Source organism: Perognathus longimembris, chromosome 2 (genome assembly GCF_023159225.1).
Source record: "Perognathus longimembris pacificus isolate PPM17 chromosome 2, ASM2315922v1, whole genome shotgun sequence".
Taxonomy (NCBI): Eukaryota; Metazoa; Chordata; class Mammalia; order Rodentia; family Heteromyidae; genus Perognathus; species Perognathus longimembris.
Window position 1 is genome coordinate 87329089 of NC_063162.1, and position 23179 is coordinate 87352267.

General features: G+C 39.2%; 1 protein-coding gene across 4 annotated transcripts in view; it reads left to right on the forward strand.

The window, feature by feature from the left end:
* Window positions 1-23179, forward strand: part of Osbpl3 (oxysterol binding protein like 3) — a 175249-nt gene that overhangs the window by 114786 nt on the left and 37284 nt on the right. For 3 of the 4 annotated variants that reach the window (XM_048339668.1, XM_048339670.1, XM_048339667.1), the window contains exons 11-16: window positions 1413-1543; window positions 5225-5332; window positions 12721-12855; window positions 13953-14046; window positions 17392-17642; window positions 22186-22323. In XM_048339668.1, the coding sequence (XP_048195625.1) occupies window positions 1413-1543; window positions 5225-5332; window positions 12721-12855; window positions 13953-14046; window positions 17392-17642; window positions 22186-22323 (857 nt within the window). The remainder of the gene's footprint in view (window positions 1-1412; window positions 1544-5224; window positions 5333-12720; window positions 12856-13952; window positions 14047-17391; window positions 17643-22185; window positions 22324-23179) is intronic. The other variant, XM_048339669.1, reaches the window with a different exon arrangement.

Genomic DNA, 23179 nt, shown 5'->3' on the forward strand with positions numbered 1-23179 from the left:
TCTTTATATACAAGTATACTTTTATAACATACACTTGTTCTTTTATATACTCTTTATAAGCATACTTTCATGTTTCTGAACTGTTGTAGTATATGACTCATAGATCATGTCATGCTTTATGGTTTTATACTTTGGTGTGTGGAAATAGGAATGGTCTATATAAGAGCCCAAGGTACTTATCAAATTCAAAACAGGTAGCAACTAACCAATACTATTAGCTATTCAAATGCTCATATTCAAATATTCAAATGTCATCAAATTCTGAAAAATGCCTTTGAAGGCCATTTCCTTTTGAGAACAGGTTCTAGTCTGGGGTTCGTTTATACATTGCATTAAATTATCCTGCCTCCTTAGTCTCCTTTAATTGGGAACTGTTTTTTAGCCTTTTTTTCTTCTTTATAAAATTGGGACTTTTGATGAATATAGACACTTGCTTCCTCCTGATCAAATTCAGATTCTATCCTTGGCTGGCAAGTCAACAAAGAAAATGTCATTTCTTTTCCAATGTATTGTACCCAGAGGCACACAGAGCCCACTGACTACCTGTCATTGATTTTGATCACTGGGTTAAGGTGCTGTGTCATTTTTCTGCTTCACTGTTGCCAGTTTCCTTCTGGGGGAAAAAAAGCATTGTTCTTATCCATTTCCAGTAAAAACACTAATTGCTGATTATTTTGAATCCAAAAGTCATAAAATTATAAAATATTGTAGTGGGCAAGGCCTTAGGATTGTCCATGTGTATGAGTTTTAATATGCCTTGTTTTTAAAGCACTTTTAGGCCCTCATCAAAATTGCAAAAGGAGGGCTGGGGATATAGCCTAGTGGCAAGAGTGCCTGCCTCGGATACACGAGGCCCTAGGTTCGATTCCCCAGCACCACATACGCAGAAAACGGCCAGAAGCGGCGCTGTGGCTCAAGTGGCAGAGTGCTAGCCTTGAGCGGGAAGAAGCCAGGGACAGTGCTCAGGCCCTGAGTCCAAGGCCCAGGACTGGCCAAAAAAAAAAAAAAAAAAAAAAAATTGCAAAAGGATAGGATTCCCAACAAATCCCCTAGCTCCAGTGTGGGGAACACCCCCACACTGTCAATATCCAATACTAATGTAGTTCATGTTACAGTTTTTTTTTTAAAAGCACCTACACTGACATGTCTTTATTATCCAGAGCATGTATTTTGTATTATAGTTCCATGAATGTGTTATAAATCAATGTGGAGTGTGTATTTCCTGATCTCAGAATTATTTTTTATAAGAAATTGGATGTGCTAATTTCTTATTTTAAATTCTTATTGTTATTATAAAGGAGATGTACAGAAGGGTTCTAAATTCTTTTTATAAGCAATAGAATTTTCTGTGTTCTCTTTTTTAATTATGCCTCTTTTTAAAATTTGTTCTTGTAATGATTGTATCTTTATAGTTTACTTCGCCTTAAGGTCAGCTTTTAATAGCATATCAACGGAGAGAGACAGACTGAAGCAGCTGATGGAGCAGGACACCTCCTCTTCCCCTTCTGCTCAGGTCATTGGTCTGAAGCACACACTGTCATCTGTGAGTTATATGCCTGTGTCACAAGAATGCCTGCCAATATATCTGGGCTTATGAATTGCTTATGTTTTCCATTCCCATACTTGCATTCAAAATTCATGACTTTCATGGTTGAGTTGAAAAAATTTAGGAGAAAACAAAACAACAAATGGTCCAAATTATGTCCTAACTTTTCATCATATCTGCTTATTTGAAACAACAAAACTGAAAGAACATACCCCAATCTTAGTAGCTAATGTAAATTTTAAATGATACATTCTTTAAGTTTGGTTTCCTCTAATTTGTCTAAAATTTTTGGTCCTTATAAGACTCTTGCTGAATGTGTGGATCTTAATAGATGTTTTTTTGTGAATGATTAGAAAATCTTAGGTGAGTTTGTGGACCTGAGACACCACAAACTTGGGTCAATTTCATATATGACAAGTAGCAGAGAAAAATTTCCAGTTGATATTCTTCTGCAGAACACTGTCTACATACTGCTCTTCCAAAGACACTAAAGTTGTTGGGTTTTTATTATTAGTATTATTAAATAGTACCCAAAAAGGTTAACTTTTTCCTACCATGAGTGCCAAGAATGAGTCACACAAGTGTCAGATAATCATTGGGCCATCACAACAGAAAAATCAATGTCACAGGCTCATGTGCAAGCCATTCTGTCACTTCTAAACTTGTTTGTTCTGTTCGTTCCTCAGAGCAAATAGGCTCACTCCATTGATGCGCTCTGTCTTAGCCTAATCTGAATTACTGAAGTTGTCTTGCAGTTAACCATTTTATGTATCAAGAAACTAGAGAACTTTTAAAATATCATGCTTATTTGCTCTTACTTTTTGCTGTACTTTGGAATTCTGACTTTAAAAAGAGAAAGAGCTGAATGTAATTCTGTAATTCTAACTGTAATTCTAGCTACTCAGGGGGCTAAGATCTGAGGATCTTGATCCAAAGCCAATCTAGGGGGAGAAGTCCATGAAACTCTTATCTCTAACCACAAAAGAAACCTGAATGTAGACCTGTGGCTCAAGTGGTAGAGCACTAGCCTTGAGCAAAAAAGCTAACGGACAGCACCTAGACCCCAAGTTCAAGACCCAGGACCAGTGCATGTGTGCATACACACACACACACACACACACACACACACACACACACGACTACAGTAGCTTACTCCATAAAGAGAGTGCTGAGATTGGTTATTTTTTTAATTGCCTTTTTAACAGTTATGGCTACAAATCCAAATATATAATGAGCAAATATTATATTGCTTCAATTTTTCCCTCCCTCCCTCCCTCCCTCCCTCCCTCCCTCCCTCCCTCTCTCCCTCCCTCATTTCTTTTTTAGTAATCCTAAGGTTTGAACTCAGGACCTCATACTTGCCATGCACTTGAGCCATATCTATAGCCTGTTAATGTTGTTTTAAAGTTAGAGAAACACATCCTTTGAATTACAGTGAAGAACTGACTGAATATACTGACTTACTTTGCCATGATTAAAATAGAGTAGTTCTTTTTTTTAAAAAAAAAAAGAGTTTATCTTAGCAGTATAAAGCATTTCTTATTGCTCTCATTAGGTTGGCTTTTAATACATTTGAAAGATACCTCTAAAGGGCCCCTACTTCCTCCCCTGACCCCCTCACAGAGATCGTCTGGTCTCATCTTGTTGATCTGCTTGTGTTGCAGTGAGATCTATTTGGCCTTGGCATTCTGGGCCACAGTAGTCTTCTTCATTGGTAAGGATGTTTCATATTGATGAAGATAGTGATGAGGACTGGGAAAACTTAAACAGAATGGTCCTTTCCTTTTTTGACTGGATACAGATAAAATTTTCAAAATCATCTCAGAACTATCAGAATGAATATCCTGGGGACATATGTGCAGTCTTGGTAGGTTCTTATTTGTACATGTTGTTCCCAAAAAAAGAGAAGCTATGAAAATAGCACAATGTTCAGGCAAGAAGAGTCTAGTCACCCAAAGAGACTGTTACACATGATTGCCTGACCCTAAACCTTAGTTCTAGTTCATTGTTTCCTAAATGGTCCTTGAGGATTTTTTTTTTAGGGGTAGGGTAGGGAGCTAATCTTGCGGTTTTTACTCAGGGCCTGGGCACTATTCCCTGAGTTTCTTTTCTTTTTTTTTTTTGTGGCCAGTCCTGGGGCTTGGACTCAGGGCCTGAACACTATCTCTGGCTTCTTTTTGCTCAAGGCTAGCACTCTACCACTTGAGCCACAGTGCCACTTCTGGCCATTTTCTGTATATGTGGTGCTGGGGAATCGAACCCTGGGCTTTGTGTATACAAGGCAAGCACTCTTGCCACTAGGCCATATTCCCAGCCCCCCTGAGTTTCTTTTACTCAAAGATTGTGCTCTACCAGTTGAGCCACAGTGCCACTTCTAGCTTTTCTAGAATCATTTTATTGGAGGTAAGAGTTCCCTAGTCTTCCTGCCTAGGCTGGCTTTAAACTATGATCCTCAGATCCCAGCCTCCTGAGTAGCTAGGATTATAGGCATGAGCCATCAGTTTCCAGCAAAGGCTTAAAAAATAATAATGCATAGCTTCTGTGGAAACTAAAATAGTAAAGCTAGATCCTTATTAGAGAGCCAGGCCATGGATTAAGCAGTGTCATATTCTTCTAGGCTCTCACCAGCCAGGTGCTATAGATCCTGAAGTATAGCAAAGGCTCTGAGCTTCTTGGAAGAGAATCAGGAAGACAGATGGAGAAGGAGCTGTATACAAGTACCCTGGGAGCTAATTGGGGGGGAGGGGTTCTAATGAGAGAATTCTATTTCCTTGCAAAGACAGACCATTTGGAAAAGAGCAAGTTGTAAAGTATACAGGAGTATCATCAAAGAGGAAATACATCAGTTACTTTTGACCAGGTTCCTCACTGGTGAGATATAAGGGATGAGACCTGCTCATGGGAAAATTTTTAAAAGAGTTCTGGGAGAAGGGGTGTCTTATATATGCTTGTATTCACTAGGGCCAAGGCCCTTAAACCTTTGTACAGGTAAGCGAGATTTGTTTATTTTAACTAGATATTCATTCATTCCTAAAGACATGAAATAACTAGGACCTGTATTAGAAGAGCAAAATTATCTTTCCACAAAATCTAACTTCACAGCACTCTTCAAGACCCAGTTCACCTGGTATGCTAATGAAATCATATTGAAATATGTTTACTCATAAGGTGGAGCCACCATCTTTTCAAAGATGGGAAAAGGTTGGAATTTTGGGGAATTTGGCAAAAGAGACCAAAGATAGTTGGGCAGCTGGAATTGATGCTGGGAGGACCCTGGAAAGCCTTCATAAAAACTTGTGGTGGGCTGTAGCATGGTTCAGGTGATAGAGCACCAGCTGAACAAATAAACTGAATGATCACAAGGCCCTGAGTTTAAAAACCAATACCTCTGAAATAAACAAAAGTAATTGCTGGTGGTATCTACAGTTTCCTCACTTCACCCTTTATTAACCCTCCTTCCTCCTCTGGAGATGAGATTTAGCAAAGGAGCCTCATTTCCAGACTACCATTGGTGATCTCCCTAGCCTCCTGGCAAGGAGTTGGAAAAGCCCAGAAGAGTCCTCCGGTGGTCACTCAGAGGTCCATCACTTGCTAGAGATCACCTCTGCTGGGCCCCCCGCTGTGCTTTCTTGAACTTTGTATTAACAAAGCCACACTATTTTTTTTAACATGTTCCAGGCCCTAGCACAAAACACAGATCTTAAAGAACGCTTACGCAGAATCCATGCTGAATCTCTGCTCCTCGACCTGCCCGCAGTTCCCAAGTTGGGTGACAATCTGGCAGAGGTGGGTAGGTTTCTTCTCTGCTAACCATCTCTGCGATTGCTACTCCCCCATGTGACACCCTCTGGCCAATTGCACGGGCTCCCTGCTTCATCCTCTGAAATGGCATTTGCCTCTCCTCTACCTCCTCTGGGAGCAGCCTTTGCTGGAAGCTCTGGACAGGACTCCAGGGTTCAGAGGCTTTCCTGTTACTGCTCCTGTACATTTTTAAACCTCTTCCCCTTGCCCCTTGAAATCTACCTTTTTATTTATTTATCTTGTTTCCCTTCTAAGCGTCACTCTACTCATGACATATTACTGGCATGGGAACTCTAGAAAGACAAGTATTTCCTCTCATTATCCCTGATGAAACCTACATTTCTGTGACCTACAATATCCAGTTCCTTGCCATATTCCCTTTCTCACTTAGTAAAAATCATGCTACCCACTCCTTGTGCTTATTCTCTTCCTCCTCTTCCTCTGATTTTTTTTTTTCTTTTACAGAATACAACTGTATACGCCACAGGGAGAAGGGGGAACATTGCATTGAAATCTCTTGGTCAGTAAAAAAAAAGTCTTTCTGTGAGACTTGGGATGTAGCTAGGTGCCAGTGGCTCACACCTATAATTCTAGCTACTCAGGAGGCTGAGATCTGAGAATCGCAGTTCAAAGCCAGCTTGGGCAGCAAAGTTCCTGAGACTGTTATCTCCAGTTAACTATCAAAAAGCCAGAAGTGGAAGTATGGCTCAGTGGTAGAGTGACAGCCTTGAGTGAAAAAGCTGAGAGATAGTGTTCAGGCCCTGAGGCCCAACCCCAATACTCGCACAAAGTAAGGAAAGAAAGAAAGAGAAAAAGAAGAAAAGGCAATGCAGGTGAAAACTGTTTTTAGTTATAACATTTATATACCTCAGATTTGCTAAAATTTTTATTCACAAATTATTAGGCTGGGTAGATTTAAACTGAAAATTAGGAGAGGTAACAAAGGGAAGGTGTGTTAATTTTTTAAATGATTAATCATAATTCTTCTTTTCCTGTCATCAAAGAAAATGAAACTTGAGACTTAATCTCTTCACTGCTTGGGTAGCTCCTGGATTGGGTGATGAGGAGAGCCGAGGCTTAGGCCAGTTAGGACACAGACATTAAGTGTCTACACCATTAGCAGCATAGGCTGTGTGTGCCATGTGGTTCATGCCATCTCACCTGACTGGGGGCAGAAGCTTTCTCTGTAAAGTTTGCTGGGCCTATTACTTCTAAAAGTCAAGCTTGTGGCTAAAAAATTTCTCAACAGACACATATTCCCCAACAGAGCATCCCTAAACCGTCACTCAAGATCGAGCGTCTATATACTGGTGGTTCATATCCTCCCAAGGAGACTCAGTGTTGAATCTGCACATTCACTAAATGGTTTTTTTTTTGTTTGTTTGTTTGTTTGTTTTGGCCAGTCCTGGGCCTTGGACTCAGGGCCTGAGCACTGTCCCTGGCTTCCTTTTTGCTCAAGGCACTCTGCCACTTGAGCCACAGCGCCACTTTCTGGCTGTTTTCTGTATATGTGGTGCTGGGGAATCGAACCCAGGGCCTCATGTATATGAGGCAAGCTCTCTCGCCACTAGGCCATATCCCCAGCCACATTCACTAAATGAACCTGAGCCAGAGCCAAGCTATTGCTGGTGATCATCTGTTGCCCAACACCATAGCATTCTCCAGTTTTATGCTCATTCCAGATAATACTTTACCTTTTACATTGCATTATCACATATATTATATATTCTATGATTTGTTAAATAGATACTCTTCATTTATGCCTTTCATGTGTGCTCACCTAGCATGTACGTGAAGGGCTAGTTGTGTTTTGAGAAGGAAGCAATGACCAAAATTTTTTGAAGCGTATACTTTATTATTATTATTATTATTTGCCAGTTCTGGGGCTTGGACTCAGGGCCTGAGCACTGTTCCTGGCTTCTTTTCGCTCAAGGCTAACACTCTACCACTTGAGCCACAGCGCCACTTCTTGCTTTTACTAGATATGTGGTGCTGAGGAATCGAACCCAGGGCTTCATGTATACAAGCCAAGTACTCTACCACTAGGCCATATTCCTAGCTCTATTTCTTTAGTTTTTAATTCCATTACTGGGGCTTGAACTGATGGTTGGGCACTGTCCCTTAGCTTTTTTTGTTATTGCTATATTTACAGCTTTTTGGTGGTTAATTGGAGATAAGACTCTCTTGTACTTTCCTGCCTGGGCTGGCTACAAACTAGGACCCTCAGGTCTCAACCTCCATAGCAGCTAGGATTACAGGAGGGAACCACTGGTACTTGGCTTTGAAAAGTGCATATTTTTAAACTGATCTCGAAAATACTGACCTCAAAGCTGGTAAATTGTCACTGAGGGATGGCAGCTACATCCCTCTAGCTCTACTTTCCTGACTCAGTGACTCAGTGATGCGGTCGTCTCATACATTTCCTCTTTCAGAAATTTTCTGTTTCCCATGGCTCATTCTTTTTCATTCATTGAGTGACTCAAGCTAACTTCCCAGCAAAGGAAAACCCATTATTACCTTCAAGAAATAACTGGGCTGGACGGAAAGGGCCACCCAGACTGAAAATTTGACACCAGGTTACTTCTTAAAGGGATCTGCCAGACACTCCAAATACTCTGTGAGGAAATGACAGCTTCCAACATGGGGTCAGCCCAAGGACTCTGGTTTTAGAACCTTCCACTATCTTTGCTTACTTTCTATTGTCATCTTGTAGTAATTCTACTAAATCATCTCTGGTGTTGGACTGGATACTTGAACTCTAAAACTGATTTCCTATCAGAAATTACTCTTACAACTTAAGTCATTTTTACTTTATATTCCTGAATCAAAAGCTTAATATGAAATTATCTTTTCTTAGATTATTTTATGTTAGCATAGATTCCAAATGAAAGGCCAAGTACTTTTTTAAATACAAATAAAATCTTTCTGCATTTTTGTCCATTAAAGAAACTAAAAAAAAAAGACACAAGAAAATTAAAAATCTGAAAGAGAAGTTGGGAACTTAATTCCTTTATTTTAGCTTTGTGCCTTTGCCTTTCCAGCAGTGCTAGGGATTAGCCACTGAGCTATATTTCTAGCCACAAGTTTTTGTTTTTTTTAATGGCTTGCCTACTTTGAAGGAGATGGATACCTCACAAAATTTGAACCTTGACTCTATGAAGTAAATGATAGAGATTTCATGGAAATCACAGAGGAAAGGAAATCTCACACAGACACACATCTTATAAGAGACAAGCTAGGGATTGAAATCTGTATCTAATGAGACCAGAGCATATGTTTTCTCAGTCACTCTATACCACTATATAGTGAAGAAAGATGTGCCAAGCCAGAAAACAGTCTTTAAAAAATTCCCACAGTTAATTAAAGTAAGGTAGTGATATGGTAAGAATGGGACAGAATAGTCAATTCTGGTATTTCTTTCATATATAAAAGAAATGGCCAGGTACCAGTAGTTCATGCCTGTAATCCTAGCTACTCAAGAAGCTGAAAAGTAAGGATCAAGATTTGAAGCTAGCTCAGGCAGGAAAGTCTCAGACTTTTACTTCCAATGAACCAGCAAAAAGCCAGAGTGGAGGTGTGGCTCATGTGGTAGAGCACCAGCTTGGAGCAAAAAAGCTAAGCACGAACATGAGACTGAGTTCAAGCCTCAGTACTAGTACCAATAAAGAAGATAGATAGATAGATAGATAGATAGATAGATAGATAGATAGATAGATAGACAGATAGATACGGAGGTAGGGAGGTTGGTAGGTAGATAGATAAATAAGAAAAAAGGCATCAAAAACCAATGAGGTAGAGATGGATTATTTAATTAACTACATTGGTACAGCTCAAAGTAATTTGGAAAGACGCTTAGATATTTCCATTCCATGATAAAATGAATTCCAAACCAATTCAAGTTAAATATAAAAATTTAAATGGAAAAAATATGATTTGAATATTTATTAAACTGGTAGAGCAGAAAAGAGGTTCTAAACTGTAGAGTAATAAAAATGTGGCAAAAGAATTGTTGAGTAGGCTGGGGATATGGCCTAGTGGCAAGAGCACTTGCCTCGTATACATGAGGCCCTGGGTTCAATTCCCCAGCACCACATATACAGAAAATGGCCAGAAGTGGCGCTGTGGCTCAAGCAGCAGAGTGCTAGCCTTGAGCAAAAAGAAGCCAGGGACAGTGCTCAGACCCTGAGTCCAAGCCCCAGGACTGGCCAAAAAAAAAAAAGAATTGTTGAGTAGATTTGGTATATGTCAGAAACAAGAAGGCACATACTAAACTCAGAAAAATATTTTCAGTGAAAATGACAGGTTTAGATCATGTTAAATTAACTATAATGATTTTAATATGTAAGCAATGAACAACTAATAACAAGAAAATTAAGACCTCAACACAAATAGAAAAATAATGTAATTCGCTCAACATACACACACATAAATACAATAATTGTAGGTTTTGTTTTTGTTTGTTTTAGTTTTTAACTCAGTCATACACTGGGTAACCACTAGGTATGAATTGGTACTGGGTTATGTTCTGAGATATTCATCATTGGATAATTGCATCATTGGCTGAACATAAAGTGTACATCCAGAAACCTAGGGGCAGTAAGTTAGTTAAGGGCCTTATCAAACTGATGGAATTTTAAGTGAAAATTCTATTTACATTTTCTGTATTTTCTATTTTGAATACATATTATTTTATCCTCAGGACATGTAAATACTGAAAACAGTTTTGATTAAATGTTGAAGAGTTCATAAAATTATATACAAAGTATGACTGTAATATAATTATACTTTAAAATAAAGTCAAAACTAGATTAATAAAAATACTGGGGAAAAGTGAATTTGTTCAAAATACACTGAACAAATGTATGGAATTATCACCATGAGACCCTAGTTAATATGTACTAAGAACAAAATTAAGTAAAAAAAAAAAAAAAAAGAGAGATTGGAACCAGGTATGGTATTACATAATTTTAATACCAAAACTCTAGAAGCAAGACAGAAAAATTGCAAGCTTAAGGGCAGCCTGGACTTCATAGTGCAACCCTGTCCCAAAGACAGAATAAGAGAAAACAAAAAAAGTGGGAGAGAAATTGTTCAAATTATTCTATCAGTTTTAGTGTGCAGGTTTATGAGTGTTTTTCTTCCTTTTTCAATGTTTAACTTTTTGTAAAGTAAACTAGTTAGGCAACTACTCCGAAATTACAAAACATGAGGGGAAAATATTCAATAGGACTGTTAACATTGTTTTAATTTTGCTTTTATTTGTGTGGCACTGAGGAATCAAACCCAGGGCCTCATGCATACGAGGCAAGCACTCTATCACTAAGCCACATTCCCAGTCCTACTGTTAATATTTTAATAAATGATGTTTTAAGTTGTGCTAGAAATTGAAGCCGAGTGGTGGTTACCTTGGAAAGAGTGAGGATTCCTCATCCAAAATAAAAATAAATCTGAAATTCTCTAAAACTCCCAAGCCTTTTTTAGTATCAATGTGATACAATTGTGGAAAATTCCACACTTGACTTCATGACCAATCACACTCAAAACACAAATACGCTAACAATAACATAGAAGAGTAGCTTCGGGCTGTGTAAGACATGTATGAATATTTGGACTAGGGTTTCCCAGGACACCTCATCTTTTATACATGCAAATATTTCAAACATCCAAAATGTGGTGCCAAGCACTTCAGATAAGTAATCCTCAACATGCATTATGTTCACTGTTGAACAACCAGGAAATTCCTTCAGACTCATCAGGCCAAGGAGAGGAGACAGAGCAGGAGTGTGCAGTAATGAATTAATGAGCGGCACTAATAAATTATTAGTGTCTGCCATGGTGAGGCTCAGAAGAGACAGAAGATTCCTTTGCTTAAAGGAGCTCTGCTAATCATCAAGTGTCTTCAAACTCTTCAGAATAGGGAGACCATTCCTTTAAGATGACAGCTTTGATATGTATTAGATTCTACAATGATCTCTTCGTTAGGAGCAAGAAGAAGATGAGTTTTCAGAAGGCTGCATAAATGTTAAAACAGTGGAATCTTTAAACCATTACCTTCCTTGGAAGATTTCTTATTTAGGAAGAATCTAAAGAAAGGACTAGATAATTCTGTGGGTGAGAACACTTCATAAAGGGATTCCTAACCCTTTATTAGCTATGAAGTAAACAAGAGACCCTTGGGTCCTGACATCCCCACACTAGGCATTACTTACATTGATGAGACTGAGTAGTATATGCTGAACTCAGAATCTTTGGGCAAGGCATCATCTGCCTTAATTCTTCTTCCCCATATTATTCTAGGACTTGCTTATCATATACAGAATTAGACAGAAGCAACTCCTGCCCTAGCCTGGTGGAAAAGGTGAGCTTCTCCTCTAGTTATCCTTTCCTAAAACTGTCCTAACCAAGGTTTAAGTCTGGTCTGTGAAGTCTTCCCCAGAGGTTTCTACTCAGCCAGCCTCCCTTTCCTCTCTGCTTCCTCTTTGCTCTTTACAGGGTCTTGGTCTAATGTTCCTTAGATGTTCTCTACTCATTCAGGTCAGAAATCTTATTCTACCATACTCTTCCATGACCACCCGAGGACTGTGTACAAATTAATCGCTAATGTATTGAGTCAAATCAAATTTTTACTTGCAGATAGAATAGAAATCTTTCTCTCAGGACATTCAGGTCTTTCCCAGAGGGCAGTTGTAGATGGAGTGGAGTGGAAATAGAAGGCCATGTGTGAAGAGCTAAGAGTGATATTTCATTGAATTCTTTTTGTAGAGGCTATGTCAAAGGTCAGGGGTCTCCTTCCCTTGAAGAGTCATTGTTGGTGGAGAGAGACAGTCAAAAAGAGTTCATCTCACTTATCCATGAATAATGAATGATCTGCCACCAGAAGCACCTCTAGACGAAACACAAGTTTAATTTTCATGAAATGCCTTAGAAGCAGCCCCTGGGAATGCAGAGACAGAAAAAAAACTATGTTCCTTAGAAGCAGCCATGCAAAGACCTGTATTTAGTACAATTCCAAAGACATTTTAGGATGAAATAAAAGGTCTTAGCAATAGCAAATAAAGGCCTATAATTCAGAGCACTGGAATTTTCCCTTCTCAAATGGAACAAATATTACCCTAGTTTTGGCTTTGAGATGTGTGGCGTGAGTCTGGACAGTGAAGTATCTACAAGTGAAGTGCCTGTTTGGGAGAGAACTTCATTCTTAATTTTTGTTTTGCGTGAAGCCTGCTGCTTCTCAACTTTGGAGCTGACCTGTATTTTGAGTTGCCTGTTTGCATGGGCATGTGAGCTATATTTATACAACCAAGTCATTTGTTTATTTTGTTTCTCTTGAAACTGTTTTTAAATAGATGTGGTTTTGTTTGTGTTTTTCAAAGGAAAACTCCAGAGATGAAAACCGAGCCCTGGTTCACCAGCTTTCCAATGAGAGCAGGCTTTCCATCACTGATTCCCTTTCAGAGTTTTTTGATGCACAAGAAGTCTTACTGTCTCCAAGCTCTTCAGAGAATGAGGTTTGAAAACTGTTTTTCATTAGGTGCATCCCAAATCTCATGTGGCTTTTTTGACTAACCTGTTCAGTTAAGATCCCTATGTAGAAACACTAAACTCAATGTCCCCTTTTATCACCACTCATTTCATTCTGAGAGTCCTGTCATAAATGATACCCCAAAACACAAAAGTATATGTTATACTAGAAGAAAAAGTTGTAAAAGAAGTGGGATACTTTCTCATTTGTGCTTATACTTTTTTCAATTACAGAATGATAGTTCTAACTTCTACTTATTTAAGAGTGTCATCATTTTCATTACAGGGAAAGAAATTAGCATTCTGTGTGTCTTAACCATATTGTGTGATACAATTATATATATAATTTTATTATTGTTATAATATAGTTATGTTATATTAATTTGTAGTATATAATGTTTTCAATTTATAAAAATATATACTTTCTGGAATTGGCACATGACATAGCATTGCTGTGTGTAAGCATACATTAATAATTTCACTCCTTGGATATAGAAGTAATAATATTAGTTCTGTATTAATTCCCATAGAAAGTTCTTTCTCTCAAATAGTCTGAAGAAAAAAAAATTTTTTTTTTTTTTGGCCAGTCCTGGGCCTTGGACTCAGGGCCCGAGCACCGCCCCTGGCTTCTTCCCGCTCAAGGCTAGCACTCTGCCACTTGAGCCACAGCGCCGCTTCTGGCCGTTTTCTGTATATGTGGTGCTGGGGAATCGAACCTAGGGCCTCGTGTATCCGAGGCAGGCACTCTGGCCACTAGGCTATATCCCCAGCCCCTGAAGAAAAATTTTAACTGGTGAAACAATAGCAAACTCTGAAAATGCTGTCTGAATTAATAAGAATTTTTTAACAGAAATCTTTAATTTCCCTGCCATTTTGTATTTCTTATGAGAACAAATCAAGAATGTACAAATATTTAATGGTTGTTTTTCCATAAGCATCACTTGGACAGTCCAATTGGCCTCTATGAAAGTAGCACTCAGAATTATTTCATATGTTTGTAATGTGGAATGCTGCAGCATGCTTGACCATTTATTTGGTAGCTCTCTTTCTTTCTCTAACATATATTATTTGTTCTTTCCCACAGATTTCTGATGATGATTCATATGTCAGCGATATAAGTGACAATCTCTCTTTAGACAATCTCAGTAATGACTTGGATAATGAAAGACAGACCTTAGGTAAGCTTTACATTGTTTTGTTGTTTGTTTGTATTGGTGCTGGTATGGGATCTTGAATTGGAGCTCTGTGCTCTTCCTTAGCTTTTTTGCTTAAGGCTTGTGTTCTACCACTTTGACTCACAGCTCTTTCTGGGAGTTCATTGGCAATAAAGAGTGTCATGGACTTTTCTGTCCAGGCTGCCTTGGAACCTGAATCCTCAGATCTCAGATGCTTCATTAATGAGGCAATGAGCTCAATGAGGAGTGAGCCACCAGTGCCTAGCTAGATATACATTGTTGGATATCTGAATGTTTGCATCTCACAGAACAATAACAAACAGAGAGTTTCTGCTGCATGCAAAAGGAAGGGTAGCAAGTAATACATTAGAAATTGAACACACTGTCTCGCCTTCTAGCTTTTCATAATTTAGATGAGGTGTTAGTACCCACATATGAAAATATATATTCATTCAAATAAATTTGCTTATGCAAATATTTATTTTATAGAGAATACACTGAGTTTTTATGAATGTCAAAAATAATGCAACAGCTCTTCCTTCTACAGTCAAACACTCTACAAATGCATTAGAATATGGCTTTTTTAACCTTTAAATAGCAGTTTTTGAAATTTAAGAATGTAGTAGGGTATATGTAATAAAAAAAAAAGTCTGATTCAAGTGGTAGTTTAATTTTAGATTATTCTAGACATTACTTTATTACCACTTGATACCAAGGGAAAATGATGACCATGAAAGATATATCATAGTGGTAGTTTGAACTGCAGGGTACCCAAAATTCTTGATTACTTTTAAACAGCTTAGGACTGTGGGAAGCCTGTTGAGAGGTGCCCTTAAAAAGAACCTGTCTGATTAGACATTGCTCCGTAGAGGTCCTTTAGTATCCAGAACTTCCCATGTTGGTACTCAGTATGTCTTGATATTTCTAATTTGTTTGCATGCTGTGTTGGATATCAGAGTACCATCCATGCTCACACCTGCACAAAAGACTGAGTATAGCAGGTGCCTATATTGATATTTCAGTGTTTCTCGGTTCAGTAATTATGCTGGAACTATGATGATGAATGGTCTAAACACTAAAGGGCCACCCCTTTGGGGACCACAAGGACAGGTAGATAATTTTTCCATTGTCTGTAAAATCATCTTTTCAGTATTGCACCTGCTAAGAAATGAGATGCTCATAACATTCTGAATTTTTGTTTGAAATATTTCTGCAGTGAGGAACCCTTGATGGGAAAGTCTAAAAACAAATGCATGTAAAGTAGAAGGCAAGTAATGCAGGAACAGTTCTGTGCTACTTGTTTTTCTAAGAAGTCAAGAAAGCAAAGTAAGAGAGAAATGAAGAAACATCACCTACTCCATTGCTGGCAAACAGCATACACACTAAAATGGAGCTCTTGAGTATGGATGTGGAAGACTACAAATGCCAAGGGCCTCCATCTCTTGGAGGCCTTAAGCAAGAAGCCAGAGTGAACACAGAATATATAGGGTATTCAGAGGCCAAAGTTAGGAAGAAAGGATCCAAAGACTGACAGCATCTAAGAAAAGCATAGAAGGAGGTAGGGTTGGTTCTCTGAAACCTACAGTCATTTTGCTAGATCCCTGACACTGTAAGCTTAGCTTAAGCTTTTTAAAAAATCTCTATCTAAATACTAGAAATGCATATCCCTGGTTCTCTGTAGACATTCTCCAAGGAGATTACATTTCTACATATCTAGAAAAGATGGTCGTAGGACTAGGCTTTATGTCCTTCAACTCAGTTTTGTCTACAGAAGGAAATAAGGTGGAATCAAGACCTTGGTCCATTGTTGCTCTAGAATGCTTCATTGTTACTCCAGAATATTTCACAGCTCGTAATAAATACTAGAAATTTTAGAATATTTTGTGGGCTAGGGAAAACCGCTAAACTTCTCTGAACCTCTCTTTTTCTACTCAAGAACTTGTCATGAGGAATAAATGAGAATATATGTGTTTAATGTTTCGAGGACTAACCACCACAAAGTAAAAAGCAATATATATGTTATCCATTAGTACGATAGCAGAGGAGTAGTATTACATCAAAACTTATATTAATATAATCTGAGAAAATATTTTGAGACAATAGGGAAAGCCATTTTTAGAAACTATGACCAGATAAGTAAAGGAGTACACCTCTGTAATCCCATCAGTAGAAAGGCTCCAAACTGATCTGCCAGATCTCAGATCACTGAAGAGCTAGGATTACATGTGTGAGCCACTAGCACCTGGTTCCAACACATAAGCCTTTGGAAGGGCTACTTATTGCCCAGACATTGACATTAGCTTTTTTGAAGAGCATTCTGATTATATGAATCAAAAGTCTGAAAACATCCAGTTACTTCTGTTAGCTGAATAGCAGAAAATAAAACTGTATATATAGTATTACCTAGGATGGATAGAGAAAACACTTAAGGAAATACTCCAAAATACGGAGTTGCTGCTGGAGTGGTAGAATAATGGATGACTGCAATAAGCACAGACACTAAGCTGGTGGGTGGGGCACACCTGTAATCCCAATGCTGAAGAGGCAGAAACAAGAATAGTTCGAGGCCACCCAGAACTTGTTTGAGGCCAGCCTGGGCTACTTAGCAAGACCATCTGAAAAACAAGAGACAATAAAGAAGACATACAATTTCATTTGTCAGAATTTTATGTCATTTTGTTAAAAAGTTTTTTACACATAAATCATATAGGCATAGAAATCCAATTTCCAGTTTTATTCTAATATATAAAACTACGAGGAACTACCTTTTCAGTAAGAATGTAAGGGCCTCCCCAGGAATAAATTGCATGAGTTTTAGTGTGTAAAATCATTGACTTGTGTATGTGTCTGTATTTTGCAGTGCTGGAGTTTGTAGCCTACTAGGCACACACTGTGGTACTGAGCTATACATCCCAGCCTTAATTTTTGGTACCTACTTGCTCAGAAATCTTTTGCTTGTTTTCTGAAGTTGAGTCATAATCTGGATAAGAGGGTTTAATAGTATTACTGAGGTTTTTTAAAAAAAGATTTTACAGATTTGTGTGTGTGCATGTGTATGTGTGCATGTGTGTATGTTGGTAGGATTTGAACTTGGGGCTTTTCGTTTTTCCAGTGTTCCACCACTTCGACCACAGCTCCACTTCTAGGTTTCTGCTGGGTAGCTGTAAATAAGAGTCTCTGAAAGTATCCTGCCTGGCTGGCTTTAAACTGTGACCCTCAGATCTCAGCCTCCTAAGTAGCTAGATTACAGGCATGAGCCATTGCACTTGGCAGATTTTTGTAGTTGATTTTCATAATGGAATAAAATGAAAAGCTTCATAGAGATAACCAGGCCTCTTTGCCTTTCAGGACCTGTTCTTGAAGGTGGCGGGGAAGCAAGGTCCAAAAGAAGAACATGCTTGCCGGCACCAGGCCCCAACACCAGCAATATCAGCCTGTGGAACATTCTGAGAAACAACATAGGCAAGGACTTGTCCAAAGTGGCCATGCCGGTGGAGCTGAATGAGCCCCTAAACACATTACAGAGGCTCTGCGAGGAGCTGGAGTACAGTGAGCTGCTGGACAAAGCTGCCCAGATTTCCAGCCCCCTGGAAAGGATGGTAAGTATTAGACCTGCCAGTAGCATTGTCCAGCCTGGTCCTGAGCTACAAGCCTGTTTATCTGGGTCTGCCAGAGCCCAGATGGGTAGACACACTAGTTCTCATTCTTATTGCTCTCAAGAGAGGATCATTTCTTGGAGACATTCCCTCCTCTCTATCTGGCTGTTTCTAGTCACCTTGTTTGGATTTAGTCAGCATGGGAAAGAAGACATTTTGGCTTGGGGTGGGTCTGCTCTATGATTTTATGGTTCCTCTTTTTCCAGAAGCTGCCATCTCATGGTTCTATAGGCCAGTTTGGAAAACATGGCTTTAGGGCTGTCTTCATGTTTATTTTTACTACCCTGAGTGGACAGAATTTAATATCTTAAGCTGTTTTTCTCATCCAGCATAAATTTCCCTTGAGAATATTGTGGGTTATTTCTGGAATTGTCCCATTATTTCTTAGGATTTTGGAAAATAACACTCAAAGAGGTTTTTACACCAAAGAGATTACATTTTCCCCTTTCTTATTATATATGGTAGGGGAAAAAGTCTTCATTCTTATACATTGAAAGATCCCATTGTGAAACTATTCTTTTGGTTTCCCAATATGTGACCTGGTACACAATAACACTGTGCTCTGCCTGAGATGCTGGGACTTCAGTGCCCTCCAGATACAGACGTCCCTGGTTTCTCTCTGATTGGCCAACCTGGAACTGGAGCACACCTTGGCTTCACTAAGCCGATTCATCTTCCCATTGGTAGAGGATGCAGTCATTTTAAAAATGCTACACTTAGCCTGTAATCCTAACTACTAAGAAGGCTGAGTTCTGAGAATTAAGGTTCAAAGCTAGCCTGGGCAGACAAATTTGGGAGACCTTTATCTCCAATTAACCAGCAAAAAGCTGAAGTTCAGGTATGGCTCCATTGGTATAGTGCCAACCTTGAACAGAAAAAAGTCAAGTGGGTGGTTGAAGCCCTGAGTTCAAACCCCAGTGCCAGCACAGAAGAAAAAGAATAAAAGAAACGCATGCAGGCAGGAAAGAAGGGAGATAGATGATACACATTCTGTGTTTTTAACCCTCATAAAAACTGCATTACTTAAGTGATCTAAAGATTAAAGGGAAATCTCTCAACTACTGCCCCAAAGAGACATCAATCCAGTCCTACTTAGTTTCCCATGGAAGACTTCTCTCTTAGTTACAGTAATGGCAAGACAGAAAAACAAGCTTTTTTTTTTTAAGTTCTTTGTTAATTTTCCTCAGAATTTCTACTAGGATTGCAAGTCAACATTTGTAGGCAGGTTTGTTTTTTTTTTTAGGACAATGATTAACTTGGAACAGGAAAGTATTCTTAAAGAAATTTTGTTGCCACTGCATTTTGGACACCTCTAGGATGTTCAACTATGATCAGATCGTTTAGGTTTATCCATGTCATTGACTGAAGCAGAAATTTGAGAGCAGGCTTCCCAGCCTAGCACCTTACTGAACAGAGGCACCTTTATTATGTTGCAGGTTACTTCCTTCTGCAGTTGTTCCTTCCCTGTTCTATGAACCAAAAAGAGGTGTTTCATTCCCCCCTCTTTATTCCCTTCTTCCCCCAGCATAATGAATTATATTTTCAGTTATGATGGTGATTCAGAACTGTTCAGCATTTCATATAGACTGTATGATCTTAGTATCTCACAGGTTATAGACAAGAAAGTGTAATCTTTCAATAAATCTAAGTCATCAAAAGTTACACATAATTCCTAACTTCCTGGCCAATGCATCAAATACATTACCAGAAATTAGGACAGCTGAGTTGACCTCAGTCCTTCCTCTCTCCTCTTCTCCCCTTCTTTCCCTTCCTCTCCCCTCCCTTCCTTGCATGACTAGGAAAGAATTCAGGCAAGATCTGAATACAAGTAAAGATGATAGGTACATTTATTACAAAAAAATATGGCAGAGGAAGAAAATGTGTGGCAGAGATATGCCACAGGAAGACAACGCTTCAGCCCATCTCTGCCATCTTGTGCTGTATCTTCTGGTTATAGGATTTGGCCTTAAGTTAAATAGGGAGAAATGGAGTCTTTGAAGATGGTTTTCTGATTGGTCTCTTTTCTGTTTTCTGTAAGGTCATGCCAAAAATTTAGTGCCCAATCCTTATTTTCCTGTTCTTTTGTCCTCCTTACTTTCTCATCCTTTTGTAGTTTCCTGAAGCCATTTCATTGTCAGACAAGTTTTAGTTTATCAGATCATCCTCTCATCTACAAGCTGTATAGGCCATAACTCCCTGATTGGCTGCTTTTCTTCTAACTCATAGCAGAAGCAGAGAAAAAAACATGCCCAGGTTTTGACAACACAGGCAGTCATCATGGGATGGAGCAGAACATAATGAATTAATTTTTTTCCAGTGGTACTGGGGACTGAACCCAGGACCTTGCACATGCTAAGCAAGCACTGTACCAATGCCATACCCCCAGCCCAGGAACTGATTTTTATAAGCTATCCAGCAGCTCTCAAGCAGTCTACAGTGTGAGGGTTCTATTACAGGCAACACTCAACTGTTTCGTAAAAGGTTAATGCACAAGGTTTTGTGACGGTGAGAGTTATAAATGGCACTTACGCTTTTCTTCAGTATAAGAAACTTTACAAAGTGCACTGGGAAGAAAGAAAGGTTGAAAGGAAAATCTGCTTTCACTACTCAGGTTTGACTCTTTTAGCCAAACTTAAATAAGATTTAGAAAGAAAAGATGTGTCTCTTTGAAAGGAGAATATGATAAAAAAAAAAAAAAAGAAATGCTGACATGTCATCAGGAGAACCATTAAAAGATTTTTTTCTCATTTTTGTGTGCACATATAGTCATCACTGTGGTGCTTCCCCTTTTAGTTTTATTTTTTTCTTCTCAGAAAAGCAGAAAATTAAAGCCACTTTAGCCAGTGGTTGCTTCTCAGTCAGAAAACTACTATCACAGATTTTCTGAACTCAAAATGATTTGTTAGGTTTCTACTTTTTAGCCCTCTCCCCCCCTTTTTTTTTTTTGCTGGTTGTAGAGTTTGAACTCAGGCCTGTGCTCTGTCCCTGAGCTTCTTTGTGCTCAAGGCTAGTGCTCTACCACTTGAGCCACAGTGCCACTTCCAGCTTTTTCTGAGTAGTTTATTGGAGATAAGAGTCTCACAGACTTTCCTGCCCAGATTGGCTTCAAATTGTAATCCTCAGAGCTCAGCCTCCTGAGTAGCGAGGATTACAGGCGTGAGCCATCAGTGCCTCACTTTTTTAGGCTTTTTGAATGGTTAAACAGGATGTTGTGCCAGGTACCAGTGGCTTACACTTGTTGCTCCTAGGTACTCAGGTGGAGATCTGAGACCTGAGGATCCAGTTTCAAAGCCAGCCCAGACAAGAAAGTCCTTCAGACTCTTATCTATAGTTAGCCAGCAGAAAGCTGGAAGTAGAGGTGTGTCTCAAGTAGTAGAGCACCACCTTGATTGAGAAAGCTAGGCAAGAGCATGAGGTCCTGAGTTCAAGCCACAGTACTAGCACAAAACAAAAACAATCAACCCTTGGGATGCTTACTCCTGAGTTGGGGGGCAAGTTTGGCTTCTTCTTATATTTCTCTCCCCCTGAAATCCTGATGTCAAGATTCCCAGGTAGTATCAAGCTAGAAGGGTCCAGACCCACCTCACTATGCCATTCATTACATGAATGTCATCATCTTAATTGCCCTGTGAGCTTTTCAGTATCAAAGTAATTGTCTAGATGGTGGCTCATGCCTGTAATCCTAGCTACTCAGGAGGCTAAGATCTGTGATCTGAGGATCACAGTTCTAAGCCAGCCCGGGCAGAAAAGTCTCTGTGAGACTCTTATCTCCAATTAACCATTCAAAAACAAGAAGTGGATCTGTGGCTCAAAGTGGTAAAGCACTAGCCTTGAGTAAAAGAGCTTAGGGATAGCATCCAGGCCCTGAGTTCAAGCCCACAACTGACAAAAAAAAAAGTGTAATTGTCCCATTTAAAACTGCTAATTGGTTTCCTTCTGGGTATTAGTCAGACTTTTGCTGCTATGACAAAATACTTGACAGAATAACTTGAACAGAGAAATTATTTATTTTGGCTCATAGTTGCAGAAATTATAGTCCATAGATCTCTGTTGAGTCTGGGCCTATGTTGAGGCACACCATCATGGTGACAAGAACATGTGGCCGAAGCTTGTAGCCAACAAGGACACAGAGAAAACCACAAAGGAGCCCCAAACAAGGTACATACCCCGAGGACACACACTCCTGGCTCCTTAGTAAGCATCTTCCTCCAGTCAGGGCCCCATACCTTAAAATTTCCATGATCACTAACTAGAGAGAAGTCCCTCAGTAATTAGTCTATGAGGTCATTTCATATTCAAACTGTAACATTGGGCTAAAATGAACATTATTTTAACCTATGACTTCAATTTTCTTTAAGCCTAGACAAATCTTTGGCTTTCTGAAATAAACAATAGCAAGACAAATTGAGATTTGATTTGATTTGATTTCATTGCTTTGTTCCTTGGTGACACAGAAGTAGCCAGGTTCTTTCTTTTCCATCTGCAGGTATACGTGGCAGCCTTCGCCATCTCTGCCTATGCATCTAGCTACTTCCGAGCTGGGAGCAAGCCGTTTAATCCTGTCCTTGGAGAAACATATGAATGTATTCGAGAGGACAAGGGCTTCCGGTTTTTCTCAGAACAGGTGAGTATGCGCCCTTTGTACTTGGTGGGAGGAGTTGCTTGTGCCTGAAGCTTTAATGTGCTTCTAAAATATTTATTTCTCTCTTTCACTGGCTTCAAAGAACGAGATAATTACTGTGCTTAGAAACTTAAAGCCAGGGATCTATTTTCCTTCCATTGAAATTCACCACCATCCCTTGAGCACTTGCTTGGCTGCATGCATGAATGCTGCTCTTTCTGTTTAAAATCATTAGTGGAAAGAATTTTCAGAGCGTGAAGTGTTTGCCCAAAATGTAACTTCAAGTTTGAAAGTGTGTCCCTAAGTGTTGACATCAACATTCCAGAGCCTGGTGCCTCTCAAAATGGATAGCACCAAGTCAGTGCTCTGTTCTTGATTTTTAGTTTGAGAGGAATACTCATTCATGTATTTATTCATTCTAATCAACTTGTTGTTTATTGAATGTATACCACAAGCCTGGCACTGTTCTCGTGCTAAGGCAGTATAGTGGGGTGGGAGTCTGGAGACTAGCAAAGAATCTCTGTCCTATATACGAGCAAAAGAAAGTGACTGATGTTGGAGTGGTGTGGGTAGAGAAGGCAGTAAGGGAGACTAAATGTGATCAAAGTACATTATGTACTTGTATGCAAATGTCATAATGAAAAACCACTGTCTTGTATTATTAATATATACTGAAAAGAAAAATAAGAAAGCAGGGGATTCAAACTGGGAGGATTTACAAACATCTTCATCTTGTGAGGTGTGGTGTTGCATACCTGTAATTCTAGTTATTGGGGTGGTGGGGGCAGAGGTATGAGGACTGAAGTCTGAGGCTTGCCATGGCAAAGTTAGTGCATAAGACCCTAATTTGAAAAACAAA